This window comes from Delphinapterus leucas, chromosome 4 (assembly GCF_059928025.1).
Source record: "Delphinapterus leucas isolate spDelLeu-1000000601 "Yukka" chromosome 4, BTC_Dleu_Yukka2, whole genome shotgun sequence".
Taxonomy (NCBI): Eukaryota; Metazoa; Chordata; class Mammalia; order Artiodactyla; family Monodontidae; genus Delphinapterus; species Delphinapterus leucas.
In genome coordinates, this window is record NC_143132.1 from 136488677 (window position 1) to 136511648 (window position 22972).

The 22972-nt window shown below is 38.3% G+C and overlaps 1 protein-coding gene across 6 annotated transcripts in view; it reads right to left on the reverse strand.

Moving 5' to 3' along the window:
* DNAJC13 (DnaJ heat shock protein family (Hsp40) member C13) overlaps positions 1–22972 on the reverse strand; it is a 122980-nt gene that overhangs the window by 22436 nt on the left and 77572 nt on the right. For all 6 annotated transcript variants that reach the window (XM_089911138.1, XM_089911140.1, XM_022582504.3 and 3 more), the window contains 10 exons: positions 22660–22795; positions 19857–20041; positions 19350–19424; positions 18028–18147; positions 15991–16170; positions 14903–15070; positions 12774–12887; positions 3645–3761; positions 2323–2500; positions 889–980 (listed from right to left, as the gene is read on the reverse strand). In XM_089911138.1, coding sequence (XP_089767264.1) covers positions 889–980; positions 2323–2500; positions 3645–3761; positions 12774–12887; positions 14903–15070; positions 15991–16170; positions 18028–18147; positions 19350–19424; positions 19857–20041; positions 22660–22795 — 1365 coding nt within the window. The remainder of the gene's footprint in view (positions 1–888; positions 981–2322; positions 2501–3644; positions 3762–12773; positions 12888–14902; positions 15071–15990; positions 16171–18027; positions 18148–19349; positions 19425–19856; positions 20042–22659; positions 22796–22972) is intronic.

Below are 22972 nucleotides of genomic sequence, written 5' to 3' on the forward strand. Positions count from 1 at the left end.
ACAATTTAACATTTATTATTTTATTAAACATCTTTTTTAAACCAAACTGCAATCTAAGAACACTTAATCATTCATAAAGTACTCATTAACCTGTTACCACAGTGTTGAATTTGGTGTTCTTCATAATAAATCGTGTGTTATAATAGGCAGGATCATCTGAAAAAAGACCCTGGGAGCTCACTCTGGGTTGCCTGGACAAGGAGCCCCCTGTGACCAGGGTCTTCCTGCTTCTCCCAGAGGAAAAGGCTCCACCCAAACAGCTTCCTGTGGGACCAATGATTTCATTCTCCTGAAGGAGGGGCCTCCAACCACTCTTGGACCGTCAAGGCCCACAGGTTCTGGGCAGCTGCCTTTCCTAGACAGCTCCTGTAAACAGCGTAACATACCAGGTGTCTGTCTGTCACCCTCACTGGAAAGGTTGCTTTTGTACCAGACCATAAGAAGGGAGAGCAACTTAGGGGGAGGGAACACAAGCCCACAGTGTGCAGCCAGCACAGTGCCCTGGTCTCAACATGTCTCTCTGTGGGGACACTGAGAGATCTGGGAAATCCTGCCTCCTTTTCTTGTTGATCTGTGGCTTCCAAGCTTCCCAAGTAAAGCCCATTCTTTAACTCACGCCACATGACACTGTACAAATGCATCCCAAGTTCTAATGCATGACAGACGATGACCACAGAGGGAAAGTACCTTGAACACTGTACAATACTTGCTCTTCAAAATGAGCATATTAATTCAAATTTTAAAAACATATTCACTTGGCTTAATAGGAAAAATGAAAAAAACCACATGCAAACTTCCATTCAACTTTAGATGATGATTAATGAAGGATCAAACCATGTATAGTAAGTTGTAGGAAAGACAACATGCTTTAGTACAAAATTCTTTTACCTCTAAAGCCAACTGCTGGACTTGACCAGCTCCATGGACTCGAAGAAGAGAAAATATTAACTTAAAGTGCCCAATGCATTCACTTTCAGAGCCTAGGAAGTAAAAATAAAATGTTTAATTTTTATTTCCAAGAGATGTTCTAAATTATCCACCTTTAGGAAACTGATATACATTTTGTTTACTGTCAATTATAAGTCTCTGGTAAACTTTTCTTAACGTTTGTGACACAAAGTGAGTGAAGTATCACAAGGAGCAGTAAATCTTAAGAAGTTAAATGATATTAGACTATCTTAGGTTTGTTTTGTCTTCATTTCCATCCCCACCCCTAGTTAACCCACAGGCTAAAAACAAGAAATTTATCAAACACACAATCCAAATACAACTCAAAAATTAAGTGTAAGGTGGTATTTTTACTCTTTACCTCAAGACTGTAGAGCTACAGTAATTAGAGTCAGCCTAATTACATTTGGGGAGAGTGTGACAGCATCTGGCTTTTAATTAAGACTGAGTTAGAACCCTGCCACTTGAGAACTACATTATAACAAGAAGGTGCCAAATCAATAGTCAGCTTTACTGCAATTCCTTTGTACCTAATATGTCAACTCCAAAAAATAAGAAATGAAGTTTTCTTCAGATTTTATAATACTGCCTTTAAAAACATCCCCATGTATATATACCATGGGAATGACTTATTTTCTTAAATATTTAATTATTGTTGGTTATTTTATTTGAATAATGTATTACTGTAATACATAGTGAAAAGAGCAAAGAAGTACATGAAAGATAATATTAAGTGTTAATAAAAAAGATGTGAGGTCTTCATGTAACTTAAACTGAATATATATTGTTTTAGGTTTTATATTCTATACTTGTTATCAAAGTTAGAATTGGAAGAAGCTTTCAGATTTTCACCCATCCATCTCCCTGAAATCAGGCAAGAGTGATAATGTTCTTGGAAATGTCCTTCTTAAAGATGTTTTAAAAATGACAATTCTCACTTTACTATTTCAGTTTTTATACACCAAAAACTTCAGGCAGTTTTTCAAAAACATGGCATTGTGTTAGGGACCAGAAGACACAAAAATGAGATCACCTAATAAATAAATCTAATTTAAGCCCTTATATTGATACTTGGTATGTCAATTTATGTCATCAATGTGATATTTTACACTAGCAAGCTACTCTGCCTTTTCAACTCATTGAAAGTCATATGCTCTTAAAGATACGAATTATTCTAAGCATGGTGACCTGACCTCTTTCCAGACTATTATTTAGAGGTAAAAATACTATGGGGTCAATTCCTCTTAATGTTATACAAAGTATAACATTATAACCAAGTACAATTTTTCCTGCATTTCCCTGGTAAAATTGAGAACTGGAATTTTTGGGCTCTTCCATTGTAGGATCTTATTCATCAAGGGTATAGTCACACACCTGGATTATATTTTATAACATTTCTCAGAGCCTCCAAAGCCATTTCCACTCTTGGCAAGCGGTCTCCATGTTGCTCTGACTCCACTTTTGCAGAATGAGTGATAGCCATGAATGTGTGGAGGTACTGGGCCTGGGAGCCTATATAATCCAAGAGACTTGCAGCAAATGCTTTTGGAACCTAAGTTGAGTGGAAAAATATTTAAAAACGAGTGTGCCCTTAGAAATAACCTATAACAAAGACTCCACAGCAGAGAAAACAACAAAATACTTCAAGCCATGAAAGTGATTAAATTATACATACACATGAATATACCTATGGATTAAGTGGGGAGAGGGGGAGAAAGGGGACAAAACCCAATTGCATTAGGAAGTGTTTAACATTTTTGTCCAAATCCATTAGAGATTTGATATACTCCCATCAGTATCTCAGTATAACAATTCTGAGATGAGTATGTCTTCCCTTTACCAAGGTATTGATAGTATGATATGTAACTTCTACAATTTGGTTATAGTTTTATATTTAAAAATTATATATATTTAGATTATAAATTCAAAAGACAGTTTTCAAAGACATTTCACAAATCACTGAACTCATTCTGCTTAGCAGCTATTTATAGATATTATTCTGTGATAAATAGTAAATGTTACAGTTTAGTAAATTCTTTTTTTTCCAAGAGCAAACTCTTTGCTTTAGAGAAATAGCCTCACTTCTTTCTTCCTTACAAACCAATAAACCAACAAATTCTCTTTGCCACCCCTCCAAAAAAAACTACAACAAAAATTTCCTACATGATTTCCAAGCACTACAGAAGGAAAAGAAGATCATTTGCTTCCAGAAGTGATTTGGGATCATCACAAGAGATGACCTGGTGTGACCCCAGTCATCTTCTAAAACTTCTCTTTGCTTTCCACCTCTATTTTCTTATTTTCTTCTAAAAATGGGACAGAGACGGACTACTGTCTGGTGGTCTGATATTCAACATGATGGAATGAGTATGTAAATGGCCTTACACTTCCATGAGAGAACAGTAAAGCTGAAGGCATATATACATGATACAGTGGGGTAGCATTATGCATAAAATATCAGAAACAGCTGGGAAAGGAATAAATTCTTATTCATGAATCCACAAAATTAAATTCCTTAACATTCAAAATAAAGAGGATCATAAGTTATCAATGGTCACCCCATCACATACCCAAGTTAGTATAAAGCATGTGGCAAAAAACAGGTATTATTTCAATGTATACAGTGTGAATAAACTAGTAGCTTTCCATAACAAATGATCAAAGGTGTCAGACAAAATTAAAAGTAGAGAGCTTACCTCGAGTGGGAAAGTAGGGACTTCATTATAGACCCTAACAAAAATCTCCCCTACAATAAGTTCTTTGGCATGATCACTGTAGACAAATTCTGATCCATAGGTTTTGTCACAGTCACCCTTTTTAAAAAAGAAAACAGATTCTTAGAGGTAAATTGGAATCATTAGTGTCTGGTTTATTAATCTATCCATATTCAGTTTAATAACTTAGCAGATAAATAACTTGAAAGATCCATTCATTTTCCAGAGGGAAAAATGTGGTGGGATACACATCACAGCACTCGATGCAATTTTAATGTTTGTAATCAGTAATATAGACTCTGGAAAAGGCATAGAATTACATTATTTCTTAATCCAAATATCAATATTGTAACTCATTTTAATATTTCAAAAGATCACTGAGGTCAGCCAATGAAGTGTTCATAAGCAAGTATGACACGTGGCTCTTCTCCATCCACTCAGCAAACATTTGGCCCAGTCAGATATAGGGTGATAGAGCTAAGAAATGAACACATTTGGACTGGTTTTAAAAAGTAATACATTAAGTGAAAAGTGCTGGAAAACAGGGTCTCTGAATAAAAAGGCAAGGTAATAGTAGAGGGGTTGACAAATCAAGAAGAATTTCCATTCAAGGACAAAGAAAATGATAGGAAAGAGGAATGGGAAAAAAATAGCCCCAAGAAGATTTAGGTGGAAATCACTCAAAATTTAGGTTGGACTAAAATAATATGTAAAAGTGTATAGTAAGTTGTAAAGGGCTAATAAATGAAGCGAGAATGATGTTCTCTCCTGGTAAAAGAATACATGAGGTCCCCACGGTGAGCCACAGCCACCCCCACCTCTGCAGCAGACCCTCCAACACTAGCAGGCTGTCAGACATGGCAAAGATGTGGAGGTCATCCCACTGCAGGTCTTTGAGGGCGACAAGATTAAGTCTGTGGTTTCCCTGGTGACTCAGGGAGACAACACTTTACAGGATCCCGACTTATGCTGCTCCATGCGAAGCTGCCTTAGAATCGCCTTCAAAGACCCCTTGTCTCCATCTGTGGGCTCGAGGCTTATCGTTCCATTTTGCGTGGATTTGTCTTTGTGAAGAGAAGATTGCAAGAAAGCACTACAGGAGCTGCACTGGTGACCCAGGACCTCTCCCTGCTTTGCTTGTGCCTCATGATTATTTGTATCCTTGAAATTATTAGAAAACCTTAAAACTAGATACATCAGAAATACATCTACACGTGGAACTGCTCCTACAGAACACCTACTGAACGCTGGCAGAAGACCTCAGACCTCCCAAAAGGCAAGAAACTCCCCACGTACCTGGGTAGGGCAAAAGAAAAAAGAATAAACAGAGACAAAAGAATAGGGACGGGACCTGCACCCGTGGGAAGGAGCTGTGAAGGAGGAAAGGTTTCCACACACTAGCAAGCCCCTTCGCGGGTGGGGAGTGCGGGTGGCGGGGGGGGAGGGAGCTTCGGAGACGCGGAGGAGAGCACAGCAACAAGGGTAGAAGGGCAAAGCGGAAAGATTCCCACACAGAGGATCGGTGCCGACCGGCACTCACCAGCCCAAGAGGCTTGTCTGCTCACCCACCGGGGACGGCGGGGCTGCGAACTGAGGCTCGGGCTTTGGTCGGAGCGCAGGGAGAGGACTGGGGTTGGCGGCGTGAACACAGCCTGAAGGGGTTAGTGCACCACGACTAGCCGGGAAGGGAGTCCGGGAAAAAGTCTGGAGCTGCCGAAGAGGCAAGAGACTTTTCCTTCCCTCTTTGTTTCCTGGTGCGCGAGGAGAGGGGATTAAGAGAGCTGCTTAAAGGAGCTCCAGAGAAGGGCGCGAGCCATGGCTATCAGCGCAGACCCCAGAGCCGGGCATGAGACGCTAAGGCCGCTGCTGCCTCCACCAAGAAGCCTGTGTGCGAGCACAGGTCACTATCCACACCTCTCCTCCCGGGAGCCTGTGCAGCCTGCCACTGCCAGGGTCCCGTGATCCAGGGACAACTTCCCCGGGAGAACGCACGGCGCACCTCAGGCTGGTGCAACATCCCACTGGCCTCTGCCGCCACAGACTCACCCCGCATCCGTAACCCTCCCTCCCCCAGGCCTGAGTGAGCCAGAGCCCCCGAATCAGCTGCTCCTTTAACCCCATCCTGTCTGAGCGAACAACAGACGCCCTCCGACGACCTACACGCAGAGGCGGGGCCAAATCCAAAGCTGAACCCCGGGAGCTGTGCGAACAAAGAAGAGAAAGGGATATTTCTCCCAGCAGCCTCAGGAGCAGTGGATTAAATCTCCAATATCAACCTGATGTACCCTGCATCGGTAGAATACCTGAATAGACAACGAATCATCCCAAATTGAGGAGGTGGACTTTGAGAGCAAGACATATTATTTTTTCCCCTTTTCCTCTTTTTGTGAGTGTGTATGTGTATGCTTCTGTGTGAGATTCGGTCTGTATAGCTTTGCTTTCACCATTTGTCCTAGGGTTCTGTCCGCCCATTTTTTTTTTAATTAAAAAAATTTTTTTTCTTAATAATTATTTTTTATTTTAATAACTCTATTTTATTTTATCTTACTTTATTTTATCTTCTTTCATTCTTTCTTTCTTTTCTTTCTTTCTTTCTTACTTACTTACTTTTTCCCCCTTTTATTCTGAGCTGTGTGGATGAAAGGCTCTTGGTGCTGCAGCCAGGAGTCAGTTCTGTGCCTCTGACGTGGGAGAGCCAACTTCAGGACACTGGTCCACAAGAGACCTCCCAGCTCCTTGTAATATCAAACTGCGAAAATCACCCAGAGATCTCCATCTCAACACCACCACCCAGCTTCACTCAACGACCAGCAAGCTACAGTGCTGGACACCCTATGCCAAACAACTAGCAAGACAGGAACACAAATGGACCCATTAGCAGAGAGGCTGCCTAAAATCATAATAAGGCCACGAACATCCAAAAACACACCACCAGGAGTGGACCTGCCCAGCAGAAAGACAAGATCCAGCCTCATCCACCAGAACATGGAAACTAGTCCCCTCCACGAGGAAGCCTAAACAACACACTGAACCAACTTCAGCCACTGGGGACAGATACCAAAAACAATGGGAACTATGAACCTGCAGCCTGCAAAAAAGGAGACCGGAAACACAGTAAAATAAGCAAAATGGGAAGACAGAAGAACACACAGCACATGAAGAAGCAGGATAAAAACCCACCAGACCTAACAGATGAAGAGGAAATAGGCAGTCTACCTGAAAAAGAATTCAGAATAAGGATAGCAAAGATGGTCCAAAATCCTGGAAATAGAATACAGAAAATGCAAGACATATTTAACAAGGAACTAGAAGAACTAAAGATGAAACAAGCAATGATGAACAACACAATAAATGAAATTAAAATACTCTAGATGGGATCAATAGCAGAATAACTGAGGCAGAAGAACAGATGAGTGACCTGGAAGATAAAATAGTGGAAATAACTACTGCAGAGCAGAATAAAGAAACAAGAATGAAAAGAACTGAGGACAGTCTCAGAGACCTCTGGGACAACATTAAACACACCAACATTCGAATTATAGGGGTTCCAGAAGAAGAAGAGAAAAAGAAAGGGACTGAGAAAATATTTGAAGAGATTATAGTTGAAAACTTCCCTGATATGGGAAAGGAAATAGTTAATCAAGTCCAGGAAGCACAGAGAGTCCCACACAGGATAAATCCAAGGAGAAACACGCCAAGACACAGATTAATCAAACTATCAAAAATTAAATACAAAGAAAACATATTAAAAGAAGCAAGGGAAAAACAACAAATAACACACAAGGGAATCCCCATAAGGTTAACAGCTGATCCTTCAGCGAAACTCTGCAAGCCAGAAGGGACTGGCAGGACATATTTAAAGTGAAGAAGGAGAAAAACCTACAACCAAGATTACTTTACCCAGCAAGGATCTCATTCAGATTTGATGGAGAAATTAAAACCTTTACAGACAAGCAAAAGCTGAGAGAGTTCAGCACCACCAAACAAGCTTTACAACAAATGCTAAAGGAACTTCTCTAGGCAAGAAACACAAGAGAAGGAAAAGACCTACAATAACAAACCCAAAACAATTAAGAAAATGATAATAGGAAAATACATATTGATAATTACCTTAAATGTAAATGGATTAAATGCTCCCACCAAAAGACACAGACTGGCTGAATGGATACAAAAACAAGACCCATATATATGCTGTCTACAAGAGACCCACTTCAGACGTAGAGACACATACAGACTGAAAGTGAGGGGATGGAAAAAGATATTCCATGCAAATGGAAATCAGAAGAAGCTGGAGTAGCAATTCTCATATCAGACAAAATAGACTTTAAAATAAAGACTATTACAAGAGACAAAGAAGGACACTATATAATGATCAAGGGATCAATCCAAGAAGAAGATATAACAATTGTAAGTATTTATGCACCCAACATAGGAGCACCTCAATACATAAGGCAAATACTAACAGCCATAAAAGGGGAAATCGACAGTAACACATTGATAGTAGGGGACTTTAACACCCCACTTTCACAAATGGACAGATCATCCAAAATGAAAATAAATAAGGAAACACAAGCTTTAAATGATACATTAAACAAGATGGACTTAATTGATATTTATAGGACATTCCATCCAAGAACAACAGAATACACATTTTTCTCAAGTGCTCATGGAACATTCTTCAAGACAGATCATACCTTGGGTCACAAATCAAGCCTTGGTAAATTTAAGAAAATTGAAATTGTATCAAGTATCTTTTCCGACCACAACGCTATGAGACTAGATATTAATTACAAAAAAGATCTGTAAAAAATACAAACACAAGGAGGCTAAACAATACACTACTTAATAGCGAACTGATCAGTGAAGAAATCAAAGAGGAAATCAAAAAATACCTAGAAACAAATGACAATGGAGACACGATGACCCAAAACCTACGGGATGCAGCAAAAGCAGTTCTAAGAGGGAAGTTTATAGCAATGCAATCCTACCTTAAGAAACAGGAAATATCTCAAATAAACAATCTAACCTTGCACCTAAAGCAACTGGAGAAAGAAGAACAAAAACCCCAAAGTTAGCAGAAAAAAAGAAATCATAAAGATCAGATCAGAAATTAATGAAAAAGAAAGGAAGGAAACGATAGCAAAGATCAATAAAACTAAAAGCTGGCTCTTTGAGAAGATATACAAAATTGATAAATCATTAGCCATACTCATCAAGAAAAAAAGGGAGAAGACTCAAATCAATAGAATTAGAAATGAAAAAGGAGAAGTAACAACTGACACTGCAGAAATACAAAAGATCATGAGAGATTACTACAAGCAACTCTATGCCAATAAAATGGACAACCTGGAAGAAATGGACATATTCTTACCAATGCACAACCTGCCAAGACTGAATCAGGAAGAAATAGAAAATATGAACAGAACAATCACAAGCACTGAAATTGAAACTGTGATTAAAAATCTTCCAACAAACAAAAGCCCAGGACCAGGTGGCTTCACAGGCAAATTCCATCAAACATTTAGAGAAGAGCTAACACCTATCCTTCTGAAACTCTTCCAAAATATAGCAGAGGGAGGAACACTCCCAAACTCATTCTACGAGGCCACCATCACCCTGATACCAAAACCAGACAAGGATGTCACAATGAAAGAAAACTACAGGCCAAATATAACTGATGAACATGGATGCAAAAATCCTCAACAAAATACTAGCAAACAGAATCCAACAGCACATTAAAAAGATCATACACCATGATCAAGTGGGGTTTATTCCAGGAATGCAAGGATTCTTCAATATACGCAAATCAATCAACATGATACACCATATTAACAAATTGAAGGAGAAAAACCATATGATCTCAATAGATGCAGAGAAAGCTTTCGACAAAATTCAACACCCACTTATGATAAAAACTCTGAAGAAAGTAGGCATAGAGGGAACTTTCCTCAACATAAGAAAGGCCATATATGACAAACCCACAGCCAACATTGTCCTCAATGGTGAAAAACTGAAACCATTTCCACTAAGATCAGGAACAAGACAAGGTTGCCCACTCTCACCATGCTTATTCAACATAGTTTTGGAAGTTTTAGCCACAGCAATCAGAGAAGAAAAGGAAATAAAAGGAATCCAAATTGGAAAAGAAGAAGTAAAGCTGTCACTGTTTGCAGATGACATGATACTATACATAGCGAATTCTAAAGATGCTACCAGAGACCAACTAGAGCTAATCAATGAATTTGGTAAAGTAGCAGGATACAAAATCAATGCACAGAAATCTCTGGCATTCCTATACACTAATGATGAAAAATCTGAAAGTGAAATTAAGAAAACACTCCCATTTACCATTGCAACCAAAAGAATAAAATACCTAGGAATAAACCTACCTAAGGAGACAAAAGACCTGTATGCAGAAAATTATAAAACACTGATGAAAGAAGTTAAAAGATGATACAAATAGATGGAGAGATATACCATGTTCTTGGATTGGAAGAATCCAATTGTGAAAATGACTGTACTACCCAAAGCAATCTACAGATTCAATGCAATCCCTATCAAACTACCACTGGCATTCTTCACAGAACTAGAACAAAAAATTCCACAATTTGTATGGAAACACAAAAGACCCCGAATAGCCAAAGCAATCTTGAGAACGAAAAATGCAGCTGGAAGAATCAGGCTCCCTGACTTCAGACTATACTACAAAGCTACAGTAATCAAGACAGGATGGTACTGGCACAAAAACAGAAAGATAGATCAATGGAACAGGATAGACAGCCCAGAGATAAACCCACGCACATATGGTCACCTTATCTTTGATAAAGGAGGCAGGAATGTACAGTGGAGAAAGGACAGCCTCTTCAATAAGTGGTGCTGGGAAAACTGGACAGGTACATGTAAAAGTATGAGATTAGAACACTCCTTAACACCATACACAAAAATAAGCTCAAAATGGATTAAAGGCCTAAATGTAAGGCCAGAAACTATCAAACTCTTAGAGGAAAACATAGGCAGAACACTCTATGACATAAATCACAGCAAGATCCTTTTTGGCCCACCTCCTAGAGAAATGGAAATAAAAACAAAACTAAACAAATGGGACCTAATGAAACGTCAAAGCTTTTGCACAGCAAAGGAAACCATAAACAAGAGCAAAAGACAACCCTGAGAATGGGAGAAAATATTTGCAAATGAAGTAACTGACAAAGGATTAATCTCCAAAATTTACAAGCAGCTCATGCAGCTCAATAACAAAAAAACAAACAAATGAATCCGAAAATGGGCAGAAGACCTAAATAGACATTTCTCCAAAGAAGATATACAGACTGCCAACAAACACATGAAAGAATGCTCAACATCATTAATCATTAGAGAAATGCAAATCAAAACTACAATGAGATATCCTCTCACACCAGTCAGAATGGCCATCATCAAAAAATCTAGAAACAATAAATGCTGGAGAGGGTGTGGAGAAAAGGGAACACTCTTGCACTGCTGGTGGGAATGTGAATTGGTACAGCCACTATGGAGATCAGTATGGAGGTTCCTTAAAAAACTACAAATAGCTTCCCTGGTGGCGCAGTGGTTGAGAGTCCGCCTGCCGATGCAGGGGACACGGGTTTGTGCCCCGGTCCGGGAAGATCCTGCATGCCGCGGGGCGGCTAGGCCCGTGAGCCATGGCCACTGGGCCTGTGCGTCTGGAACCTGTGCTCCGCAGCAGGAGAGGCTACAGCAGTGAGAGGCCCGCGTACCGCAAAAAAACAAAACAAAACTGCAAATAGAACTACCATATGACTCAGCAATCCCACTACTGGGCATATACCCTGAGAAAACCATAATTCAAAAAGAGTCATGTACCACAATGTTCATTGCAGCTCTATTTACAATAGCCAGGAGATGGAAGCAACCTAAGTGTCCATTATTGGATGAATGGATAAAGAAGATGTAGCACATATATACAATGGAATATTACTCAGCCATAAAAAGAAACAAAATTGAGTTATTTGTAGTGAGGTGGATGGACCTAGAGTCTGTCATACAGAGTGAAGTCAGTCAGAAAGAGAAAGACAAATACCGTATGCTAACACATATATGGAATTTAAGAAAAAAAATGTCATAAGAACCTAGGGGTAAGACAGGAATAAAGACACAGACCTAGTAGAGAATGGACTTGAGGATATGGCGAGGGGGAAGGGTAAGCTGTGACAAAGTGAGAGAGAGGCATGGACATATATACACTACCAAACATAAGGTAGATAGCTAGTGGGAAGCAGCCGCATAGCACAGGGAGATCAGCTTGGTGCTTTGTGACCGCCTGGAGGGGTGGGATAGGGAGGGTGGGAGACGCAGGAGGGAAGAGATATGGGAACATGTATATGTATAACTGATTCACTTTGTTATAAAGCAGAAACTAACACACCATTGTAAAGCAATTATACTCCAATAATGATGTTAAAAAAAAAAAAGAATAGATGATATATAGAAATCTGAGACTTGTTCTCCCTAGCTCTGTAATTCTCAAAACTTCTATCAATGAAGAGCTCTGAGTGACTATCATGAAATGTATTCAAAACTAAATTTTGAATAATTCAGGACACCCAGTGATGGTTACTCTTTAATGAAGTCCAAACCCCAAAACACAACTTCTTCTAAACAATCAAGACTCAACCATCTAATGTATGTTTTATCCAGGCCTTCTCCTTATCTCCCATTCTACTTACTGTCTTTTGTTTTTCTCATGGCTTAATAGTTTGTCCTCTAGAAGGTGGCAGGACAGGAGAAATTATTCAATTTTGATACCAGAAAGCAATTTTAATTTACTGGGGAAAAGAGGCTAAAGAGAACAATTAAAACAGAGCTTCTGGGCACAAAAACTGGTTAAAATAGAAGACAGCAATATGTAAATGGTAACTAAAAACACAACAAAAAATCCTAATGTATATTAAATACAATAAGAATGCTATTATTAAATCGGCCAAATATTAGGTAGCAAAACCTATAGGCTTGATCAACACCCAATAGAAAAATAATGGGTTTCTGTTTCATCAATACTAAGTTATATTTCCAGAGATTCCATTAGAGTAAGTAATTTATAAAATAATAACATACTTTTTTAATCATGTTTTCTTGTTGGGATTCAAGAAATTCAAGTAGCTCTGCTCTTGTAGAATTGTTCCATATCAAATAGGGGTTCTCTGTGTTACTGTTAAGCATCTTCAAAATCTAGGAGAAAGAACATTACTGTTTTATAATATTTAGGAAATATATTGAAATTACCATTCATTAAAATTGTCTATGACATGCCAAGCACCGTAATAGGTGCCTTAAGTATAACAGATCTCAGTAATTCTACCAAGTATGTTAATATTTTCCATTTTGCAGCTGAGAAAAATCAAGACTGAGAAAGATCAAATTATTTGCCCCAGGTCTCACAACCCTTAAGTGGTGAAACTGGGATTCAAATTTGAGTCTGTTTTGACTTCACATTCTTAACATTTGCTCTGCTTTGTGAAAATTACATACGATATCCTGTGTTAAAGCATTTTATAAACTCAGTAAATGTAAGCTTAAAAAGAATCATACCAGACTGCCTTTACATACATATATTTGAAAACAAAATCTAAGTCTTTATGAAGCATACTCCTAGGAAGGGAAGTAAAATTTATGGGCAGAGACTCAGTTCCGGTTTTCTTGGCCAAACCTTGTAGTTCTGCAGACATAGCTTATGCCTGCTTAGCCATCCAGGGTGCTTTCCCTTTGTTTAGCTCTCCTCAATTTTAAGTGTACACATAGACATTTAACTCTCCTTTAAATGTTTTTTGTTGTTATTTTTTGTTTTTTGGCTGTGCCTTGTGGCTTGTGGGATATCAGTTCCCTGACTAGGGGTTGAACCCGGGCCCTTGGCAGTGAAAGAGCAGAGTCCTAACCATTGGGATACCAGGAATTCTCTAAATGTTTTAATAAGAACTTTTTACACTTTACATTTACAGAGCTCTGTGCTAGGAGGAAAGCAGTGGGTTATTATCTCCATCTTACAAAAAGACATCCAACCCTTGTTTTCAAAACATGAACTACCAGTTAAGTAAAATGACTGAAAAAATTTATCATGAAGAAAATTTTAAAACTCTGAGAAGTGGCAGTTTAAAATAAGTATTTTATTAAATCCAGATGGAGTCCAGGCCAAAAATTTGAAGTGTTACTTTTTTTTTTTCTTTCCTGTAGTAGTTAATCAACAACTTGTTAGTATTTCTGGAAAGAATGTTTTCAGTCAGCAAAATACTTCACACTGGTGAACACAAAGTCCGGAAAAAGAACCAAGATCAAGATTGGCATCTAAAGCTCTTCTCTCTTACTCAGGGGATCTGAAAGGCAGTGTCTTGCACCAGAAAACAGACTCAATCAGATTAGATTAAAAAAACAAATAAGTTGTTTATAAATTCTAAAAATATTTTACATTTGGAACACTGAGGCTTTTTTTCTTCTAAAACTATTAGATGATTATCAGAGAAAATGAAATAAAATAGCCTACAATTCAGGGATAACTACAGTTAACATATTGATACAGATCCATCCATTCAACTTTTTAATACCAAAAATGGGATTTAACCTTTTCACTTAAAATACTTTAAACATCTTCTAATGTCTTCCCATATACCTTTACAATATATTCTAGATATTCTTCAAGATATTCTATTTAAGGGATATTCTATTTAAGGGATTTCTACAGGTCAATTCTCTAAAGCTTAGATTGTTTCTCAATGATTCTCACAGAAGAGGTTGGGCGATCTGCCACGATCATACTTATTTTTGTCATGAATGCATATGTGTGTATATACTGACTTTTAGGATTTCCATGCTGAGTGTAAGTAAGTTATAGCTTATAACAAACAGCTAAAAATAGAATCTGGGTCTCCTGACTCCCAGTCGTCTGTCCATTCCAAGTTCACTCTCTTGTCCTGTTCCTTTCTGATTCAATATTATCAAGAATTATGGGGAGCTCTACAGCTGAGAAACATGAAGTTAATCTACCCTTACAGAGAGACTGGACTTGTAGAGCTGATATGATAACATCAGCATCAAGCCACAACAACAAACCAAATTTCTTAGTTGAGAGAACAAGCATGTGAGCATTTTCAATTTTTAGGTTTCCGAGAGCAATCAACATTGTTATATTCCTCTACTATCTAAAGAATCGTGCAGTATTTATCAAAAACCCAGGCTACTTCTGAAGCACATACCTCAGTAGCACTAACTACAGCAAGTTTTCTAGCAACATATGGGGTCAGCATGCCAGCTACACTTTTCCTTATGGTTGGATTTTCTGGTGTTGCTTGTTCTTCAGGCAGATACCCTCCAAGGCGACTCAGAGCACGGACACTCAGTTTGGCAAGACTGTTGGCTACTTCCTGTTATAAAAAAATTAAGACATTAAGACATTAAAATAGATCTGTTATCTTACACAGGCAACAGTACCTTTATGGAATCAAAACAGTATGGAACATATTAAGAACAGAAAGCAAAAAAAAAGAAACAAAAAAGTCCCCAACACTGACGTCAGAGCTTATTCTTTTATTTATATGAAAGGCCATCAGAATCTATGTACTCATTTATACCTAATACGGTATGTTGTAGATAACTGGAAGAAGCACATTGGGGGATAGGGTGGGGAATAGGGATGGGTAGGTAGATCTGATCGCTACAGGCACATATCACAATGAGTAATGAATGACAGTGAACAGGAAAGGACAGAAAAAAAAATCTGTAAAAATCAGGTAAGTTCTCAAGTGTTTAGGGGAGCTAGCCCCAACAGCACTGTTAGGATCTCCCTGTGATACACAACCATAATTTTGCAAAAATAAAGGTGACTCTGAGTAATCAAGAAAAGATTAAGTTATGTGCAGAATATGCTATTGCAAATTCCCTTGCCTTGAATCTTTCCGGGATAAGTGGTTAAGATAAAAAGTTTTGGGGCTTAGGGCTTCCCTGGTGGCGCAGTGGCTGAGAGTCCGCCTGCTGATGCCGGGGACATGGGTTCGTGCTCCGGTCCGGGAAGATCCCACATGCCGGGGAGCGGCTGGGCCCGTGAGCCATGGCCGCTGAGCCTGCGCGTCCGGAGCCTGTGCTCCGCAACGGGAGAGGCCACAACAGTGAGAGGGCCCGCGTACCACAACAACAACAACAAAAAAAAAGTTTGGGGGCTTAAAGAGCAATAAACTTAATAATCTTGAAAAACAGTTTATGCCTTTGAGGCTTTGAGCTAGGGCTTTGCTTTGCATTAACCTACGGTATGGGTTCAAATTCAATGTTAAAGTAGTGTTAAGGTTACCTGCTGGTTTGTTTCTTCACTTTTCTGAATACCACTCTCTTCTAGTGTGTAGTCATAATTAAACAGATAACCAAGCAGATGCCACAAAATTCCAGCTTGCAATAGGTGTGTCTGTAGCCAGAAATCCACAGCAAAAGAGCTGACACATTCTACCCCAAGAGCTGCCACCCGTGGAATACTCTGAGAATAAGAATAATGGAATTAATTACAGGATTAAAAAAAAGCTCCCAAGAGAAACAGGCTGTCAATGTATGTCAAGCTAGCTAACTTATTGTGTGTTTACCTCCTCTTATATTTTCAATACCAGTTTATATCTGAATCCTATATCTTTTAAAGCCTAAAATTAAAAGTAACCCTGTGAAAAGACACAGAATTCCTATTTTTAGAAAATTAGTTAATTTTTAAATTGAAGTATAGTTGATTGACAATATTGTGTTAGTTTCAGGTGTAGAGCATAGAGATTTGATTTTTTTGCAGATTATATTCCATTATAGGTTATTACAAAATACTGCATATAAATCCTTGTGCTATACAGTAGATCCTTATTATCTATTTTATGTATAGTAGTTTTATTTGTTAATCCCATACTCCTAATTTATCCCTTCTCACCTCTCTCTCCCTTTTCTCTTTGGTAACCATAAGTTTATTTTCTATGTCTGAGTCTGTTTCTGTTTTGTATACACATTCATTTGTATTATGTTTTAGATTCCAAATATAAGTGATATACAGTGTTTGTCTTTCTCTGACTTATTATATTAAGCTAATATTCTCAAGGTCCATTCATGTTGCTGCAAATGGCAGTATTTCATTCTTTTTTATGGCTGAATAACATTCTGTTGCGTGTGTGTGTGTGTGTGTGTGTGTGTGTGTGTGTGTGTGTGTGTGTATGTGTATACACATCTTAAGCCAATTGTCTGTTGATGGGCACCTGGGCTGTTTCCATGTCTTGGCTATTGTAAATAGTGCTATGAACGTTGGGTACATGTATCTTTTCAAATTAGTGTTTTCATTTTTCCAGATATGTACCCGGGTGTGGAACTGCTGGATAATATGGTAGCTCTATTTTCAGTTTTTTTAAGGAACCTCCATGCTGTTTTCCATAGTGGCTGTACTGTACCAATTCACATTCCCGTGAACAGTGTATGAGGGTTCTCTTTTTTCCACATCCTCTCCAGCATTTATTATTTGTAGACTTTTTGGTGATAGCCAGTCTCACTAATGTGAGGTGATAGCTCATTGTGGTTTTGATTTGTATCAGAATTACTATCTTTGAGGCTAGTTAGTGTCAAAGACTTGGGAATACAGTTTTCTTTGTTTCAATTCTTGTATTTTTAATTTTTAAAAATACTGATAAGGCATTAATAGTAACGCACGTGCTAGTGATCTTAAGTGTATCAATGATATCTTTAGTGCAGGTGTACAGATTTACTTCTTTATACCAGACTTTGCATTCTCATTAAACACTTCTAAGGACATCAAGTAAATATAGTTGAGGACATTACTTTCATCAGATTCCTTATTTCTAGGAACCTTAGCCTTGGATCAGCACCCTAATCCTGTTCTATTCCAACACAACTGTCACTCTGCCCAGTTACCTGAGAAATCACTCTCCTTCCCAGCCACCTATCACATCAACCACAGACAACTTCCCTTGGCAGTACTAGACTGGGAGGAAACAGCAAGCTCTCAGATCCCTATAGCTTTTCCACCAGGCAATGACTCAACTCTTAAGTTTCAGGTTTTACATGGTCCTTTACTTTCATTAGATTGATTTAGTCTAGTCTTCTCTCTTGCTTCCCTGCCTCTGTTCAAATATTCACATGAGACCAACTTCCCTCTAGATATGTCACTCTAGTCTTACTCTTTGTGGGCCAGCCCAGGAACAAAAGCCACCATTTACAGCAAGGCTTCAGTGAAAAATGTAATTTACTTGAAAATAATTTTAGGAAAACAACTAGTTAATAAATTGGGGACTGGCTACTTGACAAGAAAACCCACTGCTGACTGAATGCAGAAAGTGGTAAAGATGACCTCTACCTTGCCAAAATAGAGCACCCGACAGAGATCCCTGATGATGCCAGGTATTTCTGTGATCTTCTCTCGGCATTCTTCAAACTGAGCGGCCACACTATAGCATTTGCTTATGTGTCCACACACCTGCAGACAACATAAGAGAGAAGAAAAAAAAAGTCACATGTGCATTCCTTATTTAAGACAGTGGAAATCAAATCACTGGAGATTCGTGAATAATGCTTAATGGTACATATGACACTCCAAAATTAAACAGAACATTTCTATTGAATTATTAGTATTTCTGGTTAAGATTCCCTATAGATGCAGGGTTGGCAAACCATGGCCGCTAAGGCTAACAGGCCAAGTCAACCCTGTTCTTGTATGGCCAGAAAGCTAAGAATGGTTTTTACATTTTGAAAGAGTTGCAAAAATCACAAATAAAAATATGCAACAGACTGTACATAACGTGAAAGCCTCAAATATTTACTCTCTGGCCCTTTATAAAAAGAAGTTTGCCAACCTCTGGAATAAAGTATTTTTGTCCAGAATTCTAATAATGTACTGTACTTAAAAATAAGGATGAAACTCAAAAGCCTGTACTCGATTGTTTTATATTCTAAATTTTGCTGGCATAAACAAAAGGCCACATAAAAAGATGCATCTACAGTGATCTTAATGAACTCCTGATGGATTTTCTATTAAAGAATTCAACAGAAAAGAAGCCAATGAAAACACTAGGGATGGGAGAGGGAGGTAGAGAAGGAAATTAAGGAAGGGGATAGAAGATAAGTGAAACAAAAATGGCAAAATGACAAATATTTGAAACTGGGTAAAAAAAAATTAAGCCAACAGATTACGTATGATTTAGCACAGTGGTTCTTAAAGTGTGATACACAGACCAACAGCATCAGTATCACTTGGGAATTCTGTTAGAAAAGCATATTCTCACGCCCCACCCCAGAGACATACTGAATCAGAAACTCTGTGGGCAGGGGACCTGGGAGGCAGAGCTCAGCAACCCAGGTTTTTTGTTTGTTTGTTTGTTTGTTTTTGCTGTACGCGGGTCTCTCACTGCTGTGGCCTCTCCCGCTGCGGGGCACAGGCTCTGGACGCGCAGGCTCAGCGGCCATGGCCCACGGGCCCAGCTGCTCCGCGGCACGTGGGATCCTCCCGGATCGGACACGAACCCGCGTCCCCTGCATCGGCAGGTGGACTCCCAACCACTGCGCCACCAGGGAAGCCCGCAACCCAGGTTTTAATGAGCCCTCCAAGTGATTCTTACAGATGTTAAAGTCTGAACTACTAGTCTAGCGTAACTTTCTTGGAACCATATGTTTTAGTCTTACCTGTACAGACATGTCACTTGGTTTACTAGAATGATTCAAGACAGCCACACAGCGACTAAATGCCTCTTGTAACACCTGCAGAAAAAGAAGTCAGCCATTAACTCTCCATTTTGAGTTGGAGTCTGAAAAGCCTTTTCTGGTAGGGATAAAACCTTAATAACCTTTTAATATCTGAAACTTGGCAAAGAAATATTTGCTCAATTAACATTTGTTAAATAAACAAGTAAACAAAGGACCCTGAAGTTTTTTTAAGCATCCCACTATGCTATTTTGCAAGTAATATTAAGCTCACCAATTTTGAATCCAATATTCTCCAATTCACGTTATGAAATAAAGCTCCATTTATTTTAATTTTGGTATTATAATATACAGAATATTGTTATCTGTTGCAAAAAATTAAAGAAACTGTATCAACTGTATTTGTACTTGGTGAATTATTTATTGCTAAGAGACATACAGTTTGCCTAAACTAGCTTGAAGACAAGGACAAAGGTCATTCCATATTACCTCAATTCCATTCTCCCTTCTGAGCTCTTCAGCATTGAGGGCTGAGCAGTTAACAGTATGGAAAGCCAGCTCTGCAGCAGCAGGCAACAATGGTGATTCTTTTGAGAAAAGGAGGTCATCTGAAGTTTCCATTGTTATTGTCCTAATTAGCATGGGGTAGCCTGCATATTTATAAGGCTGTAAATCTGAAATAATCATGGTTCTAAGTTAATTTTGACACTACTTTCAATTATGTTGCCAAAAAAAAAAAGAATAAAATATGCAACATCTTAAATGTTTCCTAATTCTAGTTTATAAAAAGAAATTAAACCAAGTACAAATCCCCTGGATCTTTTCAACTAGCAAACTTGTTTGGTTCACTTTTCTAAAATGTTTCCACTAGAAAAAGAGTATTTTCTGGTAGATTAAAACTGAACTTTGTGCATAGTGGTTTTGATCCTTTGCAGAATATCTGTTTTCTATGTTGTCCATGTGATCTTTATAACTTTTCACCTGATCACAGACAGCAAGACATAGCCAATGCACCAGAGACCCATACTTCTTTATAAAGAGATAGAAACATTTGATTTAAATGAGTGAATATTTTATATTCTGCTTTCTGAATACAGGAGTACTTTCCTATTTTACCAGTTATCATAAAATAAATGTTTGAAAATACTGAATATAATTTGTTACTATGAATACAAAATAGAAAGTTAATTTATTAACTGTATTTGGCTAATTCCATATTTTGATAAGCAAATTTAAAAGTGAAATCTGAAATATACTGGTGCTCAATTCCTGTTCTTTTCATTCTTTTTTTTTTTAAACTAACCTACGAGGCAGAAATATGTAAATTAATTGGCTTTGACTTTATAAGTATCTCTGTCATCCCACCTGAAATCAGCATAAAGCTTTTTGCCTTTTGAGGATGACAAATAATCTGCTTTAAATTAACTCATTTATAAGATGGCTTAAAAAAAAAAAAAGTCCCTTGGAACTGGTCCCAGTAGTCCTAACACATACATACATAAGAAGAAGAGTGAATTAATGTTAAGTTCTATCAGATCAGGACCCCCATCCCAACTTACTGAGTATAAACCCCCTTTGGGAAAAGTGGAAGACAGCCTGAAAAAACATTCTGACCTTGATAATATACCAATGATGAGCTACAACTGCACCTTGTGGCTAATATAGATTTACCAGCCATCAAAAAACAACCAATGGTTTGAAAAAGACTTCTTTAAACTCATTCTGATTAGTGATAAATGCCATATAACTAAATGCTTTACAAATGTTTTCTGTTGAGTTCATATGCAAAAGTGAATCAATTAATCACTGTTCTCTAATGACCAAGCTGCTCAATCCCTATGCTGTCCCCTCCAATACTTAAACTGGAGCCCTACTTGTCTTCAATTACCCAACACTCCTGCTTATCTCAGATCCCCACTGTCCTCTCTTTTCTCCCATCATCCTATAGAGCAAATGGGTCTCCCACTTTGTGTGTGAGACAAGTTTAGTTCCCAAGCCAATGGACACATGCCATATTGAACCCAACTCCCACCCTCAACAGAGTCTTAAAAATTCTCAACGTGCTCCTAGCTTTCTGGTTGCTACTAAATAGCCCTGAAAACATGCTGGAGATTTCCAATAACCTGTATCCTGAAATTGAAACACAGCAGGACCCTATGGTCCTTGCCCTCCATGTCCTCCACCTGTGCAAAAACTTTAGCCAAAGAATAAGTTTAATCAGAGAAGTGAGGAAATACAGAAACAAAGGCAAACAGTCAAAGGAGACCAAATAATAGTTTAGTCATTAAGCAAAGTCAAGGACCTTTAGTTCCTCCTCAAAGGCTACAGATAATGTTCTGAGCCATATCCTGTGAGCTGTCTTATAGATACTGAAAACTCCTACCAGGTGGAAGAAGTTAACTACATGATGGCCAGACTATAGCCATGACATAAGCTGCCACAATTCTGAGATGTGGCCTCAAGGAAATGGGAACAAACTGACCCTGGAACTGAAGACTAACTGTACTTAAAGCAATCAAGATGACACTGGTCAGACCACCACATGACCAATTTTAAGATGACTGTCAGAGCTGACTGGACTGTTTCTGCATGTAGCCCCTTCCCTCAGCCTATAAAAGCTCTTGCCCACTGGTTTGGGGTGGGGGGAATCAGCCTTTGAACAGGCAGCTGCCCTTCGTCCACCCCAACCCCTTGATTGCTGGCATCCAAAATAAAGCAAACTTTCCTTTCCACCAACCTTGCCTCGTTATTGGCTTTTGAATGGCGAGCAGCTGGATCCCACTTTTGGTTACAAAATCACACCTATTTTATCTATAAATTTTTCAAACTGTCCCACAGGATCAGAGGGTTTCGAAAGCTACCACAGGAAATGAGGTGTGAAGGGATATATAGGATCATTTGAAAAGTTTCTGTTGCTTTTTAAAAACCAGAACACTGTTGGTGTTTTCAGCCTTTAGAGGTTTATGGATAGGTACGGTCTTATAAAAGATATTTAATGATCCTTAAATGCCAGGTCCATTTTATATCTCAGTTAATATGTTTACTGCTAAATGGCTAAAGACAAAAGCTAACCAAGTACCTCCAGAGAACAGAAATGTACTTTAGGATGGAAAAATGAAATCTGGTTGGAAATGTAAACTACTCTAACTACAGAAAACTACTCTTTTACTATATTTAAAATGCAATTCTAAGAGTCTTTTGCAATAATAATTAGAAATAGGCTGCAAAAACAAGGAGCATGGTAGAATTAGCTGGAGGGTAAATCAAAATTTGAGAATAACACATGCCTTACCTTCTTTATGACGGTTGAAGAGGATGCTCTGCGTTTTCAGAATTAAAATTATATTCTCTGGATCTGGTCCATCTGTTATTTTTGCTGATTTGGTACATAAAAATTCATAGGCTTTATTTACCTTTTCAAACATATCCTGTATGTAACCAAAGACAATTAACTTTTGTTAACATCTCGAATTACACCTTAGAACACAGATGATTTGTATTTTGCCAGTAAATTCTTTGGTTACTATTTTGTTTTGTTTTTTACATAAAGGAATTCATTCCAACTGTAATATAGGTGGTATACTTTTAAGGTGAAACAATTTTTT